Below are 17,470 nucleotides of genomic sequence, written 5' to 3'. Positions count from 1 at the left end.
GCACTGGCCCTTGAGCCAGGAGCACCCGAGTCCAAATCCAGCCTCAGACACCTAACCATCACCCTGCTATGCAGCTCCAGGCAGGCCACCCAACCCCATTTGCCCTGCATCCCCCCCCCCCCCCAGAAATAAAAAATATGCTTCAGTCTTTGTTCCAATACCACCTACTCTGTTGTGGGTGGATCATATTCTTTATGATAAGTCCATCGCAAAAGTTACTTCCATATTTTTCCACCGTTGCCATTGCTGATTGTAACTCCCTCCTTTCATATTTCTCCGCTACCATGTACTATATTTTCTCTCTCCTTTCACTCTGACTCTGCTGTAGGGTAGCTGAGTGGCGCAGCAGACAGATCCCTGGCTCTGGGGCCAAGAGGCCCTGAGCCCCCATACCACCCCTTAGGCCTATCATCCACCTGGCCCTATGGTCCCGGAAAGGCCTTCCAATCCCAGCCCCTTGCAAGAAGTAAAAAAAGAAAATGTGTTATATCTGACCACTCTCCCTCCATGGTCCATCCTCTCCTCCTTTATTCACATCCCCACCCCTTCCCCCTGCTCCCCCCTCCTTCTTACTCCAGATGTCTATACCCCATTGAGTATATATGCTGTTTCCTCTCCTAGCCACCTCTGATGAGAGTGAAGATTCCCTCATTCCCCCTTGCTTCCCCCCCCCTTCCATACCATTGCAATAGCTCATTGTAATAAAGAAAAATCTTTTTATATGACATATCTTGGCCTATCCCCCCTCTCCTTTTTCTTCCTCCCATTACATTTCCCTTTTTTCTATTGACTCCATTTTTATACCATATTTTATCTTCAAATTTAGCTTTCTTCTGTGCTTCAACTATAAAAGCTCCTTCTACCTGCTCTATTAACTGAGAAGGTTCATATGAGTATTGTCAGTGTCATTTTTCTATGCAGGAATACATGCAGTTCATCATCATTAAATTCCTCATATTTTCCTCTTCTCCTCCACTCTCTCTGCTTCACCTGAGTCCTATATTTGAAGATCAAACCTTCTGTTCAGCTCTGGCCATTCCAACAGGAACATTTGAAATTCCCCTGGTTCATTGAAAGTCCATCTTTTTCCCTGGAAGAGGACATTTAGTTTTGCTGGGTAGTTGATTCTTGGCTGCATTCTAAGCTCTTTTGCCTTCAGGTATATTATATTCTAAGCCCTATGAGCTTTTAATGTAGTTGCTGCTAAGTCCTGTGTGATCCTGACTGCAGCTCCATGATATTGTGTCCTTCTGGCTGCTTGTAATATTTTCTCTTTGACTTGGGAGTTCTGGAACTTGGCTATAATATTCCTAGGGGTTGGTTTTTTGGGATCTCTTTCTCGGGGGGATTGGTGAATTCTCTCCATTTCTATTTTGCCCTCTGCTTCTAGGATATTAGGGCAATGTAATAATTCTTTGAAAATGATGTCAAGGCTCTTTTCCTGATCATGACTTTCAGGTATTCCAATAATTTTTACATTATCTTTCCTAAGTCTGTTTTCCATATCAGTTGTTTTTTCAATGAGATTTTTTTACATATTCTTCTAATTTTTCATTTTTTTGGTTTTGAAGTATTGATTCCTGATTTCTCATAAATTCATCAATCTCCCTGAATTCTGTTCTTTGTGTGAAGGATTTGTTTTCCTCAGAGAGTTTTCTTATCTCTTTTTCCATCTGGCCAATTTTGCTTTTTAAAGCATTCTTCTCCTCAATAACTTTTTGAACTGTTTTATCCATTTGACCTAAGCTGGTTTTTAGCATGCTATTTTCTTCAGCATTTTTTTTGGATTTCCTTGACTAAGCTGCTGACTTCATTTTCATGTTTTTTCTGCATCTCTCTCATTTCTTTTCCTAGTTTTTCTTCTATCTCCCTCGTTTGATTTTCAAAGTCTTTTTGGAGCTCTGTCATAGCCTGAGCCCAATTTCTGTTTTTTCTTGGAGTCTTTAGATGCAGGAGCTTGTACTTCCTCATCTTCAGACTGAATATTTTGATCCTTCTTGGGCTCATAGGCAAAATATTTCTCGATGGTCTTCCTCTTTTTTCTGTGCTTGCTCATTTTCCCAGTCTTAGCCTTTTTTGGGGTGCTTCCTGAGCTTTTGGGACACTCTCACAAGGGTCTCTGTGTGAGGCTCTGTCCTCCCTCCTAGTCTTTGAATGACCATATGCGCCCCCCCTCTGTCCAGCGGCTGAGCTGGGGGGGCCCTGCTGTTCTATTGGGGGGCCTAGACTGCGATCAGGATCTGAATGTGGTCAGAGCTCCAGAGTCCTGTTCCAGGGGCAGAGGACAGAGCTCTGCAGTCTCTCTCTCTTCACTCCCCTCCTTAGGTTCAGTGGGCCCATGCCCTGGGGGCTCCTGCTTCCTGGCTCTGCCTGCTTCTGTTTCCTGGATCTGGCCAAGCTGCTAGCTGTATGCCCTGAGGGCTGGGCTTCACATGTTCACTCTGGCAGAGGTCCCTCTGCTGTTCCCTCAAGTTGTGCCCGGTGCTCCAGAGGGTGTAGGTCGGGAAACTCCCCCGCTGCTCCCAGCACCCTGGGGCTGCCTCCAGGAGGCTGAAGTTCTTTCACTCTGGCGGGCCACCCCTCTGGTGGGCCACCCCTCTGGTGGGCCGCCCTTCCAACCCCAGGGAGCAGAGCCTTTCTGAGCTTTTCTAGGTTACCTTGAGTAGGAGAACTGCCTGGGTCCCTCTGTGGGTTCTGTCTCTCAAAAATTTACTTAGAGTCCTTAGTTTTGAAGATTTATGAGAGAGTACCTAAGACACAATCCGCTCTTGTCGCCATCTTGGCTTCCCCCCTCTGATCTAGTCTTTGGTCTTTGTTCAAACTCCACAATTCTTTCTCTGGATACAGATGGTATTCTCCATCACAGATTCCCCAGAATTGTCCTTGATTGTTGCACTGATGAAATGATCAAGTCCAATTAGATTGATCATCAAACCCATGTTGCTGTCATGGTGTACAATGTTCTTCTGGTTGGGTATTTCTATTATTAATTTTATCTTTGAAATTCCAACTCCGTGAGCACTTGTATTTAGTCTTTTCAGTTTAATCCTTCATGACCCCTTTTGGGGTTTTCTTTGCAAAGATATTAGAGTAGTTTACCATTTGCTTCTCCAACTCATTTTACAGATGAGGAAACTGAGGGAAAGAGGGTTAAGCATAGCTACTAGTAAGTGTCTTAGAATATATGTGAACTCAGTGAGAGGAGTCTTCCTGCTTCCAGGCCAGGTACTCTCTATCCCTTGCACCACTTGGCTGCCCTTTCTGCTTTTTGTTTTGAAAAGAAATATCTTAGTTAAATTAGAAGTTCCTTTATCTTCCTTTTGAATGCTTCCAGTTTAGTGTTAGAAACTTGTCTGAAACTATTGGTTAAACAGCCCTTACTTTTGTATCCCTTATAGCTTTATGGAGAAGATACAGGTGACTTTGTTGATACATATACTGCAGCTTTTATACCTGCTTCAGAAACTAATAGGACTGTGTATATAGCAGTCTGTGATGATGATATTCCAGAGCCGGATGAAACATTCATCTTTTACTTGACCTTACAGGTAAGTTAGAGTTATAGTTTTTCAATTATTGTTGTTATCTTATTCTCATATTGTTTGATGACATTCAGATAGAAATGGTTCTATTCCGCTCTTATTCTTTTATATTTAATATTCTAGGACTGTTTTGTAGGTACATAAGATTCCTGCTTTTTTAATTGAATAAAAGTATTGGAATATAAGTTAATCTTTTGCAAATTTCCTCGAGACAACTTTATTTTTTTAGGAAAGATTTGATTTATTTTGAGTTTTACAATTTCCCCCCCCTAATCTTGCTTCCCTCCTCCCATCCCCTACAGAAGGCAGTCTGTTAGTCTTTACATTGTTACCATGGTATAAGTTGAATGTGATAAGAGAGAAATCTCATCCTTAAGGAAGAAAAATAAAGTTTAAGAGATAGCAAAATTACATAATAAGATAACTTTTTTTTCCCTAAATTAAAGTTAATAGTCCTTGGTCTTTGTTCAAACTTCACAGTTCTTTCTCTGGATGTGGATGGTATTCTCCATCTCAGACAGCCCCAAATTGTCCCTGATTGTTTCGCTGATGGAATGAGCAAGTCCATCAAGGTTGATCTTTACCTCCATGTTGCTGTTAGGGGATACAGTGTTTTTCTTACTCAGTATCAGTTCATGCAAATCCTTCCAGGCTTCCCTGAATTCCTATCCCTCCTGGTTTCTAATGGAACAATAGTGTTCCGTAACATTCATATACCACCATTTGTTAAGCCATTCCTCAATTGAAGGACATTTACTTAATTTCCAATTCTTTGCCACCAAAAACAGGACTGCTATGAATATTTTTGTACAAGTGATGTTTTTGCCCTTTTTCATAATCTCTTCAGGGTATAGACCCAGTAGTGGTATTGCTGGATCAAAGGGTATGCACATTTTTGTTGCCTTTGGGAGTAATTCCAAATTTCTCTCCAGAAAGGTTGGATGAGTTCACAGTTCCACCAACAATGTATTAGTGTCCCAGATTTCCCACATCATTTCAAACATTGATCATTGTCTTTTCTGGTTATATTGACTAGTCTGAGAAGTGTGAGGTAGTACCTCGCTGATGCTTTAATTTTCATTTTTCTATTAAGTAGAGATTTAGAGCATTTTTTCATATGACTATGGATTGCTTTGATTTCTTCATCTGTAAATTGCCTTTGCATATCCTTTAACCATTTGTCATTTGGGGAATGATTTGTTTTTTTGAAAATTTGACTCAGTCCTTGAGACAACTTTAGTAGCAGATAGAATGATAGGGATGATGTGGATTTTATCATGTTCTCACTTGAGTTTGATTTCTTCTTCTAGGTCTCTATTTTGATAGTTTTTCTTTCCATGTAGTTTGGAGATTACGACATCTCTTAAAACATTGTTCTTTTATTATTTAGGAATTAACATTTTATGCCTACATGATTACAGACACAGTTTTGTCTATGATAATGTTCTAGTTTCAGTACAATTAATTAATTTATCAAAGCTCTTTTGGAATCTATGTAATATGAATATTTTTCATGTTAATGTATGGAAAATAGAAAGTTTCTCATGTACAATTCTGAACACAACTCTTTTTCTTCCTTAGGTATTAGGTAGAGGCTAAATTTTTATAACCTGCTGTGATATGTTATACAATATTTGGCATTATAGTATTATTATAGACCCTTCTATTTTGGTCAGTAAATCTAATAAATAAACAAACCTCAAAATAAAATAAGTCATTTGTTTGACATAGATATTGTTGATTGAGTTTATGTTGTTGTCATTCTTGGAAGGGAGGGGAAGGTTTTCATTCCTATATATTGAGATTTGGTTTTGTTTTGTATAGTCCCACTGATGGGGAGCGTCTTTGGCCCAACTGACTTTATATCGTCCTCAAAATTATTTGATCTGGCACAGGAGGACTTGAAATTCAATAAATCTAAGAGCTTTTTAAGGAGTATATTAATTAAATGTTTGACCAAATGTAGCAGGCTAATTTATAAGTTGATAATTTTGTATGATCCATGAATGATGTTATAAATATCCACATGGCTTTTGGGAGAAAAAAAGCATTTGCCACCCCTGTTACAGTTGTTAGTGGATATCATCACCATCATCATTACTATTATTATTATTATTATTACTATCATTATCATTATTTATAGGAAACTTAGTCTAATTTAAAAACTTAGCTATTGGGGCAAAAGCTAGCCCTATTGCATGATGTTAGTGCTCTGGATGTTAGTAAAAACAACTTGAACTTCTTTTTCTGCAGACACAGTCAGATTGTTCCTCCTGCTTTAAAGATGTCTGTTACAACCTACCTTTCTGGTCCACCCAGCTTACTTAGGAATTGCTTTCATGAATACTGAAACAAGTATTGTTTTCTTTCTACTCCCCCTTTTTCTTCCTTCTCTCACCCTCCCTCCCCAACCATATATGTGTGTGTGTGTGTGTGTGTGTGTGTGTGTGTACATATACATACATACATACACATACCCTCTCCTACACATATAAACACAAAGAATGGTCATGCCTCCTGACTTACTTGGTGAGTAAATGGGTGGTTCCCAGTCCCTCAAAAGAAATTTGCAACATCCCTGGAAAAAGTACTAGAATAGGATGAGGGTTAATCACTCTCTCCTGCTTACTCTGGGAGAATGATACAAATAATTTCAAGTTTTTCTAGTTAATTTTTTTCTCCCCCCACAGTCCATCTGCTCCTCCATCACTCATATCCCCCCTTCCCCCTGTCCTCCTTCTCTCCTTACTCCAGATGTCTATACCCCATTGATTTTGTGTGTGTGTATGTATGTATATATATACTGTTTCCTCTCCTAGCCACCTCTGATCAGAGTGAAGATTCCTCCATTCCCCTTGCCTTCCCCCTTCCATATCATTGCAATACCTCATTGTAATAAAAAATTTATTATATGAAATATCTTAGCCTATTCCACCTCTCCTTTTTCTTTCTTCCATTACATTCCCCTTTTTTCTATTGACTCCATTTTTACAATATATTATATCTTCAAGTTCAGCTCTCTCCTGTGCTTCATCTATAAAAGCTCCTTCTACCTGTTCTATTAAATGAGAAGGTTCATATGAGTATTATCAATATCATTTTTCTATGTAGGAATACATGGAATTCATCATCATTAAGTCCCTCATATTTTCCCTTTCTTCTCCACTCTCTGTGCTTCACCTGAGTCCTGTATTTGAAGATCAGACCTTCTGTTCAGCTCTGGCCATTCCAACAGGAACATTTGAAATTTCCCTCGTTCATTGAAAGTTCATCTTTTTTTCCTGGGAGAGGACATTCAGTTTTGCTGGGTAGTTGATTCTCGGTTGCATTCCGAGCCCTTTTGCCTTCCGGAATATTATATTCCAAGCCCTATGAACTTTTAATGTAGTTGCTGATAAGTCCTGACTGCAGCTCCATGATATTTGAATTGTGTCCTTCTGGCTGCTTGTATTATTTTCTCTTTGACTTGGGAGTTCTGGATTTTGGCTATAATATTCCTGGGGGTTGTCTTTTTGGATTTCTTTCTCCGGGAGTTTGGTGGATTCTCGCCATTTCTATTTTGCCCTCTGCTTCCAGGATATCAGGGAAATTTTCCTGTAGTAATTCTTTGAAAATGATGTCAAGGCTCTTTTCCTGATCATGACTTTCAGATATTCCAATAATTTTTACATTATCTTTACTAAATCTGTTTTCCGTATCAGTTGTTTCTTCAGTGAGATGTTTCACATTTTCTTCTAATTTTTCATTTTTTTGGTTTTGAAGTATTGTGTCCTGATTTCTCATAAGATCAGTAGCCTTCCTCAGTTCCATTCTACACCTGAAGGATTTGTTTTCCTTAGAGAGCTTTCTTATCTCTTTTTCCATTTGAACAATTCTGCTTTTTAGAGCATTCTTCTCCTTAATAACTTTTTGAACTGTTTTATCCATTTGACCTATGCTGGTTTTTAATATGTTTTTTTCTTCAGCATTTTTTTTGGATCTCCTTGACTAAGCTGCTTACTTCATTTTCATGTTTTTCCTACATCTCTCATTTCTTTCGCCAATTTGTCTTCTATCTCCCTTAACTTGATTTTCAAAATTTTTTTTTGAGCTCTGTCATAGCCTGAGCCCAACTTCCATTTTTCTTGGAGTCTTTAGATGCAAAAGCTTGTACTTCCAGATCTTCAGTTCGAGTATTTTGATTCTTCTTTGGATTATAGAAAAAGTGTTTGTCAGTGGTCCGGTTCCTTTTTTTTTTCCTGCTTACTCATTTCCCCAACTTGTGTCTGGTTTTGGGGTGCTTCCTGAGCTTTTGAGTTTTATTGTGACACCCCCACAAGGATCTCTGTGTGTGTGTGAGGCTCTGTCTTCCCTCTTGGTCTGTGAATGACCACAAGCGCCCCCCTCTGCCACGGGGCTGAGGTGAGGGGGGCCCTGCTGTTCTATGGGGGCCCTAGACTGCGATCTGAATCTGAATGTTCTCAGAGCCCCAGAATTTTATTCCACGGACAGAGCTCAAGTCTCTCTCCACCTCCCTCCCTAGGCTCAGCACTCATGCCCTGGGGGCTCTTGCTTACTAGCTCTGCCTGCCTCCAGTTCCTGGATCTGTGCTGCCTTGGCCATGCTGCTCACTGAGTCCCCTGAGGGCTGGGCTTCATGTCCTCACTCTGGCAGAGGTTCCCCCGCTGATCCCCCAAGTTGTGCCCAGTGCTCACCAAGTGTAGGTCAGGAAACTGCCCCCGCTTCTGTGAGCAGGATCCCAGCACCCTGGGGCTGCCTCCGGCAGGCTGAAGTTCCTTCACTTTGGTGGGTTGCTCCTCCAACCCTGTGGAGTGGAGTCTTTCTGCTCTTTTCCTGGTTCCCTTGGGTTGGAGAACTGCCTCACTGGATCCCCCTGTGGATTCTGTCTCTCGAAAATTTAGTTAGAGTCCTTAGTTTATAAGTTTTGAGAGAGAGCACCTAAGAGAAGATCCTCTCTTGTGGCTGTGTTGGCTCCACCCCCTTCTAGTTAATTTTGAAAAATAATAATGAATTTGTTACTAAGATGATGCCTGTTTTCACAGTCTTATGTACTTTAGTGTATCACTTCACCTATAAATTCAGTTGTTTCAAATAATAAATGTTTTTTGCCTTTTAATTGACTTTTCCCCCTTAGGTCATTTTCTGCTGCTTCTTAACATTAGTGGGAATTTTATAGAGAAATTTTCTTGCTATTATAAAATATTATTTGCTTTATCCTATAGACTTTGCTTCATAGAAAAAATTATCTTCTTAGTTTCTGTGGTTTCTCATAGTAGTTTTTTTTTAACATAATGATGCTCATCATACTTGCTTCCTTATTCCTTTGTTAATATTAATAGGTTGTCTTATTGTGATTTATGGTTTTCAAAGCTTGTTTTAAGAATTTTTTTTCAGCATTTGAATTTATTTGACTAGTTCCTTAAAGTATGTAGTAAAATTTTATTTGCATTTTGGTTCACAATCTGAAAAAAAAGAGATCCTAATGAAAATGAACTTTACTTTTTACTTTTTTCTTATTTATGTATTATTCCTTTTAGAAACCAACATCAAAGATAAAGCTTGGTTGGCCAAGGTCTGTGACTGTGACCATATTATCAAATGACAATGCCTTTGGAGTTATATCATTCGATATGGTATGATTGATCTACATAACAATCTTCGTAATTCAAATTTAGTTGTTGATTTACTTTACTTTATAATACTACATTTGTATATAGACAACATTCTGTTTTGGCATATGACCAAATCCATCTTTATGAAGCAAGTAAACAGTTACTTGAAATCTTTCAACCTGGCATGACCCCCTAGAGCTTAGCTCCATTAACACAGCCACTGATAGATGACTTAGGCATCTTTGCCATGGTTTATCATTGGCATGGGACTTTAGTGGAAGGAGGTACATATGATATAAGTTAAATTTCCTGTTTGAATTGTCTCAAATGATTGTTTGATCATGGAATTCTCTTTGAGAATTGCATAGTAATTACTTAGTGCAGTGTATTTTTTTTCATTTAGTTGGTGTGTTAACATTTTAAATATAGAGATAGTTCAAATAGCATTGTGTATACTTTGTTAAAGGCATTATTGCTGCATTTATTACTTGAAATAGGGTAAAATAATAATAATAATAATAATAATAATAATAATAATAATAATAATAAAAGCTATGTGTGCCTACTGTTATTAACCCTGTTTTATAGGTGAAGAAACTGAGGCAAACAGAGGCTTAGGAACTTGCCCAAGATCACACAGTCAGCATCTGAGGTCAAATTTAAGTTTGTATCTTACTAATTTTATGACCAGGCTCTAGCCATTGCATCACCTAGCTACTAAGATAGAAGAAAAGCAAATCAAATGTTTCCTCATCCTTTTCCCCTCTTCTCTTTATCCTTTCTAATCTGTCCTCACCCCAAATCTCCTAAAGGATTAAAAAAATGGAACTGAGGGCACACTATTCAACTCTAGATTCTGGGAAAAATGACCCATCTAAAATTTGTTGAGTACCAAGCCCTCTCCTCTTAAATCATATCATTACAAACTCAATCTGTATAGCAACCTCTATCTGTATAGTATTAAATCTTGGTCTAGCTTCTAACATTGAGTAGGTGTTTCTGCTTAGCTATTCATTCATTTTTCACCATATATTGCAGTGATCACTGCCTCATAGTTAGCTATTTCATCATGCATTCATTCCTCCTTGCTTCATGGCTTTAATGCCAATTGTTTCCTTCCCTCTCCTGACTTGACCCTAACAGAAAAAAAACTATCAGCCACTGTTTTTTTTTTTTTCCTCTATCTGGGGCATGGATGAGCAAGAGGGGAAAAGTGTGAAAGATGAGCTGAATGATAAGAGCTCTGACAAACTCCCCTTGACGTAAGGATACATTAGTAAGTATGAATGATACTGCAACCAAGATTTAGTCTGTCAGTAGTACTGGATGACTCCGGGGGGAAAACCCACAAAAATATGTAAAGGCATCTAGATTGTTGATGGGAATGAAGAATAAATATACTCTCATTATACTTGCTTGAATCTTGGGGAGTTTCATACTGTAATGAAAATGCACTGATCTTGGACTAGGAAGTTAGCTGTGACATAGGGCAGGTCACTGAGCCTTAATTTACTCATCTGCAAAATAGAACTTGGCCTTTCTATCTCACCAGGGTTGTTGTAAAGATCAAATAAGATAATATATATGGAAGTATTTGTAAACTATAAGTGCCAAATAGAATAAGGTTATAACAAATATTTGTTTTGGGCTCTTTTATTTAACTGGACCTGCAGTTTCATTGCTCTAGGGGATGTCTAGGGAAAAAGATGTTTATCAGCTCAGATCAACACCTGCTTTAAAAACTTATAATGTTATTAGAAAGTTGCCTTAGGCCTTGAAATGGCCTAGGATCACTCAGAGTGAAGCTTGACTCCAGGTTTTCCTAATATGTATAGAGATGAAATCTTTAATCCACTCCTCACAATGATGTTTCTTAATGAATTAATAACATAATTTTCCAAATACTTCTTCAGTTTAAGAGAGGGGGGTATAAGGCAAGAGGTATCAGTCTTATTTGTAATTTATCATAACTTAGGCTATTTAATTCTTGATCTTTTCTGAGGCATTGACTCATTTGGCAGTTTGGTAAAGTTTAAGAACTTCTAAAAGTAAAGTGTTTTTTTTTAATTCATAACTGAGAAGTGGGGGTAGGATAGAGCCAAGATGATAGAGAAAAACTAAGAAGTTGCCTGAGCTCTTCCCATTTCCCCTTGGAAATAGCATTAAATTAAGTCTTTAAACAGATTCTGGAGCAACACAACTCACAAATTTTGGGAGTGAAACAAGTTTTCTAGCTCACGATATCTTAGACCATCTTCAGAAAAGGTCTGTCTCACTTGGGTAAAAGGGGAACAGGTGGGATATAGGCAAGCCAGTGGGAAGCTCTTAGCCCCTATGCAGATATGCACCCAAGGCCCTTCCATCCTGGCTCAGCAGGACAGTGGCACAGCAGGTCAACTGGAAGCCCCCAGCTTTAACACAGAAGGCAAATTGTGAGCCCTGGGACACTGGCACAAAAAGTTGTGATTAAACTGGGCTACCCCAGTCCATGGGGCAAGCCACCTACTCCTGAGACCCCAGAGAAGAGCACAGTGACCAGGTCCCAGATCTCTAACACAAAAAGCTTGGGACAGTACTCTTGTGCTCCAAGAATGGAGCTCAACTTTAAAAAAAAATCCACAAAAGAAACCTGATCATGAGAAAACCTCTATAGCAAGAGGGAACATCAAAATTCAAAATATCAGAAAAACACAGTAGTGGCAAAATGCCTACATGTGAAGGGGAATATGAATTGGGCTCAAGCCCAGAAAAGTCCTCTTGGAAGAGCTCAAAAAGGATTTAAAAAATCAGGTAAGAGAGATAGAAGAAAAGTTGGGAAAATGATAGTATGCAAGAGAGTTATGGAAAAAGTCAATAACTTGGAAAAGAAAGCACAAATTGACTGATGAAAACAACTCCTGTAACAATAGAATTGCACAAATGGAAAAAAGAATCCACTGTAAAAAATCCACTCCTTAAAAAAATAGAATTAACTAAATTGGAAAAAAATACACTGAAGAAAACAGTTCTTCTAAAAGTAAAATTAGCCAAATAGAAAAGGATGTATGAAGGCTAACTGAAGAAAATAATTCCTTAAAAATTAGAATTGGGAAAATGGAAGCTAATGACTCTATGACACAACAAGAATCAGTCACACAAAATGAAAAGAATAGAAGAAAATGTAAAATACTTTATTGGAAAAACAACTTATTTGGAAAATAGATATGAGAAATGATTTAAAAATTATTGAACTGCCTGAAAGCCATGATTAAAAAAAAGATCCTGCACAGCATCTTTCAAGAAATTCTCACTTTCTGAAAGAAATTCCCAAAATGAAAACTTAAAGGAGTATTGTAGCCAAATTCCAGAATTACCAGGTCAAGAAGAAAAATATGACAGATAGCCGGAAAGAAGCAATTCAGATACCAAAGAGACGCAGTCATGATTAAATAGAATTTAGCAGCTTCAACATTAAAGGATAAAAGGAGCTGTGAAGGTAATTCTAAATTACAATTATAGTTTAGCAAAAGTACTTTTTCCCACTTCTAAGTTTACAGACTAAGTGATCCATGGACCCCAGGTTAAGAATCCTTGATCTCGAGGTCAAAGGATATTGACTCCACATTTTTTTTTTAGGGTTTTGCAAGGCAAATGGGGTTAAGTGGCTTGCCCAAGGCCATACAGCTAGGTAATTATTAAGTGTCTGAGACCCGATTTGAACCCAGGTACTCCTGACTCCAAGGCCGGTGCTTTATCCATTACGCCACCTAGCTGCCCTGCACATTTCTTTTTTAAATTTTTTAGATTTCATTTTTTTCCTAATTACATACAAAGGTAGTTTTCAACATTCATCCATTTGCAAGTTTATGAGTTCCACATTTTTGTACCGCCCTCTCTTCCCTCCTTCCTCTTTATGGTAGTGAATTCTGGTAAAAGTTGGACATGTACATGTACAATCGTATTTAACGTTTTCCATATTTCTCATGTTATGAAAGAGAAATTCAAAATAAGGGGGGGAAGCAAACGGGGGAAATGAGAAAGAAAGAAAAACATAAAAGAAATAAAAAATAAACAGTATGTTTTATTCTACATTCAGACTCCATAAGTATTTTTTTTTTTTCTGAATGTCACTGTCATTTTCTATACCAGGTCTCTCAGGGTTGTCTTTGATCACTAAACTGTTGAGAGAAGCTATATCCATTATAGTTGATCCATCTCACAGTGTTGCCATTAAAATGTACAATGATCTGGTTCTGCTCAGCATCAGTTTATGCAGGTCATTTCCAGGTTTTTCTAAAGTCTGGCCACTCATGACTTCTTATAGAAGAATAGTACTCCATCACACTCATATTCCATAACTTGTTCAGCCATTCCCCAAATGATGAGCATTCCCTCAAATTTCCAGTTCTTTACTACTATAAAAAGAACTACTATAAATTTATTTTTTCTAACAAAAAAGAGTTGCTTTAAATATTTTTGTATGTGTGGGTCTTTCCCCCTTTTTATGATTTCTTTGGGATATAGATGTAGCAGTGGTATTGCTGGATCACAGGTTAGACACATGTTCATTTCCCTTTGGGCATAGTTTCAAATTGCTCTCCAGAATGGTGGATCAGTTCACATCTCCACCAACAGTTGATGGCACATTTCTTAAACCACCAGTTGGTAGAACAATCTTTGGGAAGGTAGTTGCTTGGACCTGGAAAGGAAAGGTACTTATGATGATTTCTTGGATAATAAAGTTAATAGTTTTATTTGCCGTCATTACAGGAAATAAAAGTAGATAATATGAAGATTAGGACTGTTTGGGACTCTATGAGTCCAGATGGAGAAATGGTGCCACAAACAAGTTCAGTTATATTTGTGAGGAGCAGAGTCAGGACTGGAATCCAGGTCTTTTAACTCCTATTCCAAGATCCTTTGCCTTGGATTTGGTAACTGGATAATTTTTACTGGTAATCTTTTAAGGATTATTATTCCAAGTGCTAGTTCATTTTAAGACAATAAACTACTTGCAGTTAACCTAGTTTACATACAGAGAATATTAACTTGCTTGTGAGCATTTAATATTTCTGTGGTAATGGCTTTTTAAATTCCTTTCATATGACATTTGTTCATACTTGATTATCTGCCTCCACTTTTTCCCATTAGCCTTCCTTAATCACAGTGAATGAGCCCAGGGGCAGGAATGAATCTGTACCTCTCATTCTAATTAGAGAAAAAGGAACCTATGGGAGTGTAACTGTGAGTTTTGAGGTAAGTTTGTTAAAAATAACTTTATGTTTCTAATCTCTTAGATTTAGTAGCTAGCTTAAATTTTAACAATCTTAGTTTTGATAATAAACATGAAACAAATTTAAGATAAGAACATTTTTATAACTTTTTTTATAAATACTGCAGTGTAATGTTTTTAGAACAGATGTTCATTAGTAGTCTTACTCTGAATTTGAGGGACAGTGATAAATCACTGAAATTCAACATAAGAAAAGTCATTTAGAAAATTTTAAATGGCCTAGACAAAAGAATTTTCATAATGCATATGAAGCTGAGCTTCTTTCTCAGGCATATATATGAGTAGGATTATCATGTTAGATTCTTTAGTTTTTTTATTTAATGCATAAGTGAAAATGAGCAAATACATGATATTTTTATATGTTTTTATTTTATACCATTTTATAGCATTTAAAATTATTATCTAAATATTTAACAAATTTTGACTTTCTTGTTGTCTACCATATGATTGTGTGCTACTTGTAAAAATCAAAATATAAAATCATTATTGTTTTCTTAAAAGAATACTTTTTTTGAAAAAAATGCTATTTATGGAACTACCTTTTAACTTTGATTAAATAGTGGGAAATAACTAAATACTTAGGAAAAAAGATACTGATAATCTAGATACTAGATAATCTAGAATCTATTTTTATGGTAACCTGAGTGTGAACATCTCAAAGGTCAAGTTTCATAGTACTTAGAAAGTCTGTTACTAAATGTAATTGATTGTAGTCTCTGGAAACTTATAAATTACCTCCACTACAGTGCTATTAATGCTATAAATTTTTTAAATGTTGCAAATTAATTTGCATTATTAATAATATATTATAACTTTTGCAGGTAGAAGGTGGTCCAAACCCACCTGAAGAAGATTTAAGTCCAGTTAAGGGAAATATCACTTTCCCACCTGGAAGAGCAATAGTGGTTTATAACTTGACAGTACTGGATGATGAGGTGAGAAAATGAAGGATTATATCTGTGCATTAAAAATTAAAATAAAATACCTTTTAGCATGTGTTAAATTGTGTTACACTTTCACAGTTGATTTGAAGCAAAAACTTTCAAAATTCCAAATAAAATTAGTGATTTGTGGCCATTAATGATGTGAGGATAAGAAGATAAAATTGTTTTTCCACTTTTTGCATATACTACATAAATTGTTTTTCAGCTGTATCTGACTTTTTGTAACCCCATTTGGTGTTTTCTTGGCAAAGATCCTGGAATAGTTTGCTTTTTATTTTATTGCTCATTTTACAAATGGTAAAACTGAGGCAAAAAGAGTTAAGTGAAGTTAAGTGACTTGTCCAGGATCACATATCTAGTAAGCATCTGAGATTAGATTTGACTCAGGTCCTCCTGACTCTTGGCCTGGAACTCTATCCACTGTGCTGTTAATTACCCCTCTAAAAAATAATTGCTTATTTAACTTATTGGGAGAAAAGAAAAGGAACTAGTATTTTTCTTTTTTTTTTTTTCTTTGATTTTTGCAAGGCAGTGGTGTTAATAGACTTGCTCAGGGTCACACAGCTAAGTATTTAGTGTCTGAGACTGGATTTGAACTCAGTTTCTCCTTACTCCAGGAATGGTGCTTTATCCTCAGTGCCCTCTAGCTGTCCCAGCATTTAAAAAAAAATATTTTATTCGTTTTTCCGACTATATGCAATGTGGTAGTTTTGTTTTGTTTTGTTTTTCCAAGACAATGAGGTTCAGTAATTTGCCCAAGGTCACAGAGCTAGGTAATTATTAAGTGTCTGAGTGTGGATTTGAACTGCCCCCGGTGGTAGTTTTACCAATCATTTTTTTGTAAGGTTTTTGAGTTGTACATTTTTCTCCCTCCCTCCCTCCCTCCCTTCCTTCCTCCCTCTCCCCCTGGAGGAAAGCAGTGCATTTATAACCATGGTAAACATAGATCCATATTGATCATGTGAGAGAAGACTTAGTTCCAAACAGAAGAAAGAAAAAAAAATGACAATACATAAGACAGCTTTTAAAAATTGAATATACTAAGTTTCGGTCTTCATTTAAACTCCACTTTCTTCTCTGGATAAGTCTTTTAAAATTGTCTTTGATTATTGTTCTGTTGAAATGAACAAGTCCATCATGGTTGATCATGACCTCATGTTGTTAATGTGTGTATTATTCTTCTAGTTCTACTTATTTCATCCTGAATCAATTCATGCAAGTCTTTACAGGCTTTTCTGAAATCCCTTCTTTCATGATTTCTTATATAACAAGTATTCGTTAAGTGCCTACTCTATATTAGGCACTATGCTAAGAAATTTATAGGTATTATCTCATTTGATTATTAGAGTTGCCATGACAAATTGAAAAAGTATGTACAAATATGGGAAGTTTTAATACTTGTAGTCTCTAATATGCATAGAAGAAATACTTTTATAATCTCTTGATTAATTTTAGCAATGAACTCTTTCTCAGATTGCATGTGCATATAAAACACATGCCATATGTCATACATGTATATATGCAAACACACATATATGTATATACATATGCATATATTTACATGATACTACACATGTAGGTCAGGACTTGTGATTTCTTTAGTGTAGGGAATAGAACAACATTAGCATAAGTATAATTTATACTAGCCAAATAAGAAAAAATTGATTTGGTACTATAGAAAGCATCATGGCTCAAGAAAATGTTCCAGCAATGATAGATTAGCAGGTAAGTATGAAAGAAAAAAAAATAACCAGTTTATCTTTTTAAAATGAAAGAAATAAAAACAAATAATCATACCACAGAATACATATTATATACAAATTATTTAATGAAAAACCCCTTGCAAGGATTTTACTCCATTGTTTTATTACATAGTAGAGAGAAGTGACCTTTAAGTCTTCTGTTGAAGGGATATATCGGTCATGTTGTCTGGAGTGAGAGTTTCCTTGCTGACTTTTAAAAAGACAATAAATTTTGGGGATCATGGCAACTTATCAGTTTTATCTAATAAGGTATAGGGCAGAAGAAGCAATATCTATATATATAAATAAATAAATGGATTTTAAAATAATTACAATTAATTTGATTCTTCTATTTCTG

General features: G+C 36.7%; 1 protein-coding gene across 4 annotated transcripts in view; it reads left to right on the top strand.

Moving 5' to 3' along the window:
* The window catches only part of LOC141502675 (adhesion G-protein coupled receptor V1-like), a 456,940-nt gene that overhangs the window by 35,651 nt on the left and 403,819 nt on the right, over positions 1 to 17,470 (top strand). For all 4 annotated transcript variants that reach the window (XM_074207517.1, XM_074207518.1, XM_074207514.1 and 1 more), the window contains exons 3-6: positions 3,399 to 3,548; positions 9,080 to 9,175; positions 14,285 to 14,389; positions 15,248 to 15,361. In XM_074207517.1, the coding sequence (XP_074063618.1) occupies positions 3,399 to 3,548; positions 9,080 to 9,175; positions 14,285 to 14,389; positions 15,248 to 15,361 (465 nt within the window). The remainder of the gene's footprint in view (positions 1 to 3,398; positions 3,549 to 9,079; positions 9,176 to 14,284; positions 14,390 to 15,247; positions 15,362 to 17,470) is intronic.

The sequence above is a fragment of the Macrotis lagotis genome, chromosome X (assembly GCF_037893015.1).
Source record: "Macrotis lagotis isolate mMagLag1 chromosome X, bilby.v1.9.chrom.fasta, whole genome shotgun sequence".
Classification (NCBI taxonomy): domain Eukaryota; kingdom Metazoa; phylum Chordata; class Mammalia; order Peramelemorphia; family Peramelidae; genus Macrotis; species Macrotis lagotis.
Note: the sequence above shows the minus strand (reverse complement) of the source record. Positions and strands in the feature narration are given on the sequence as shown.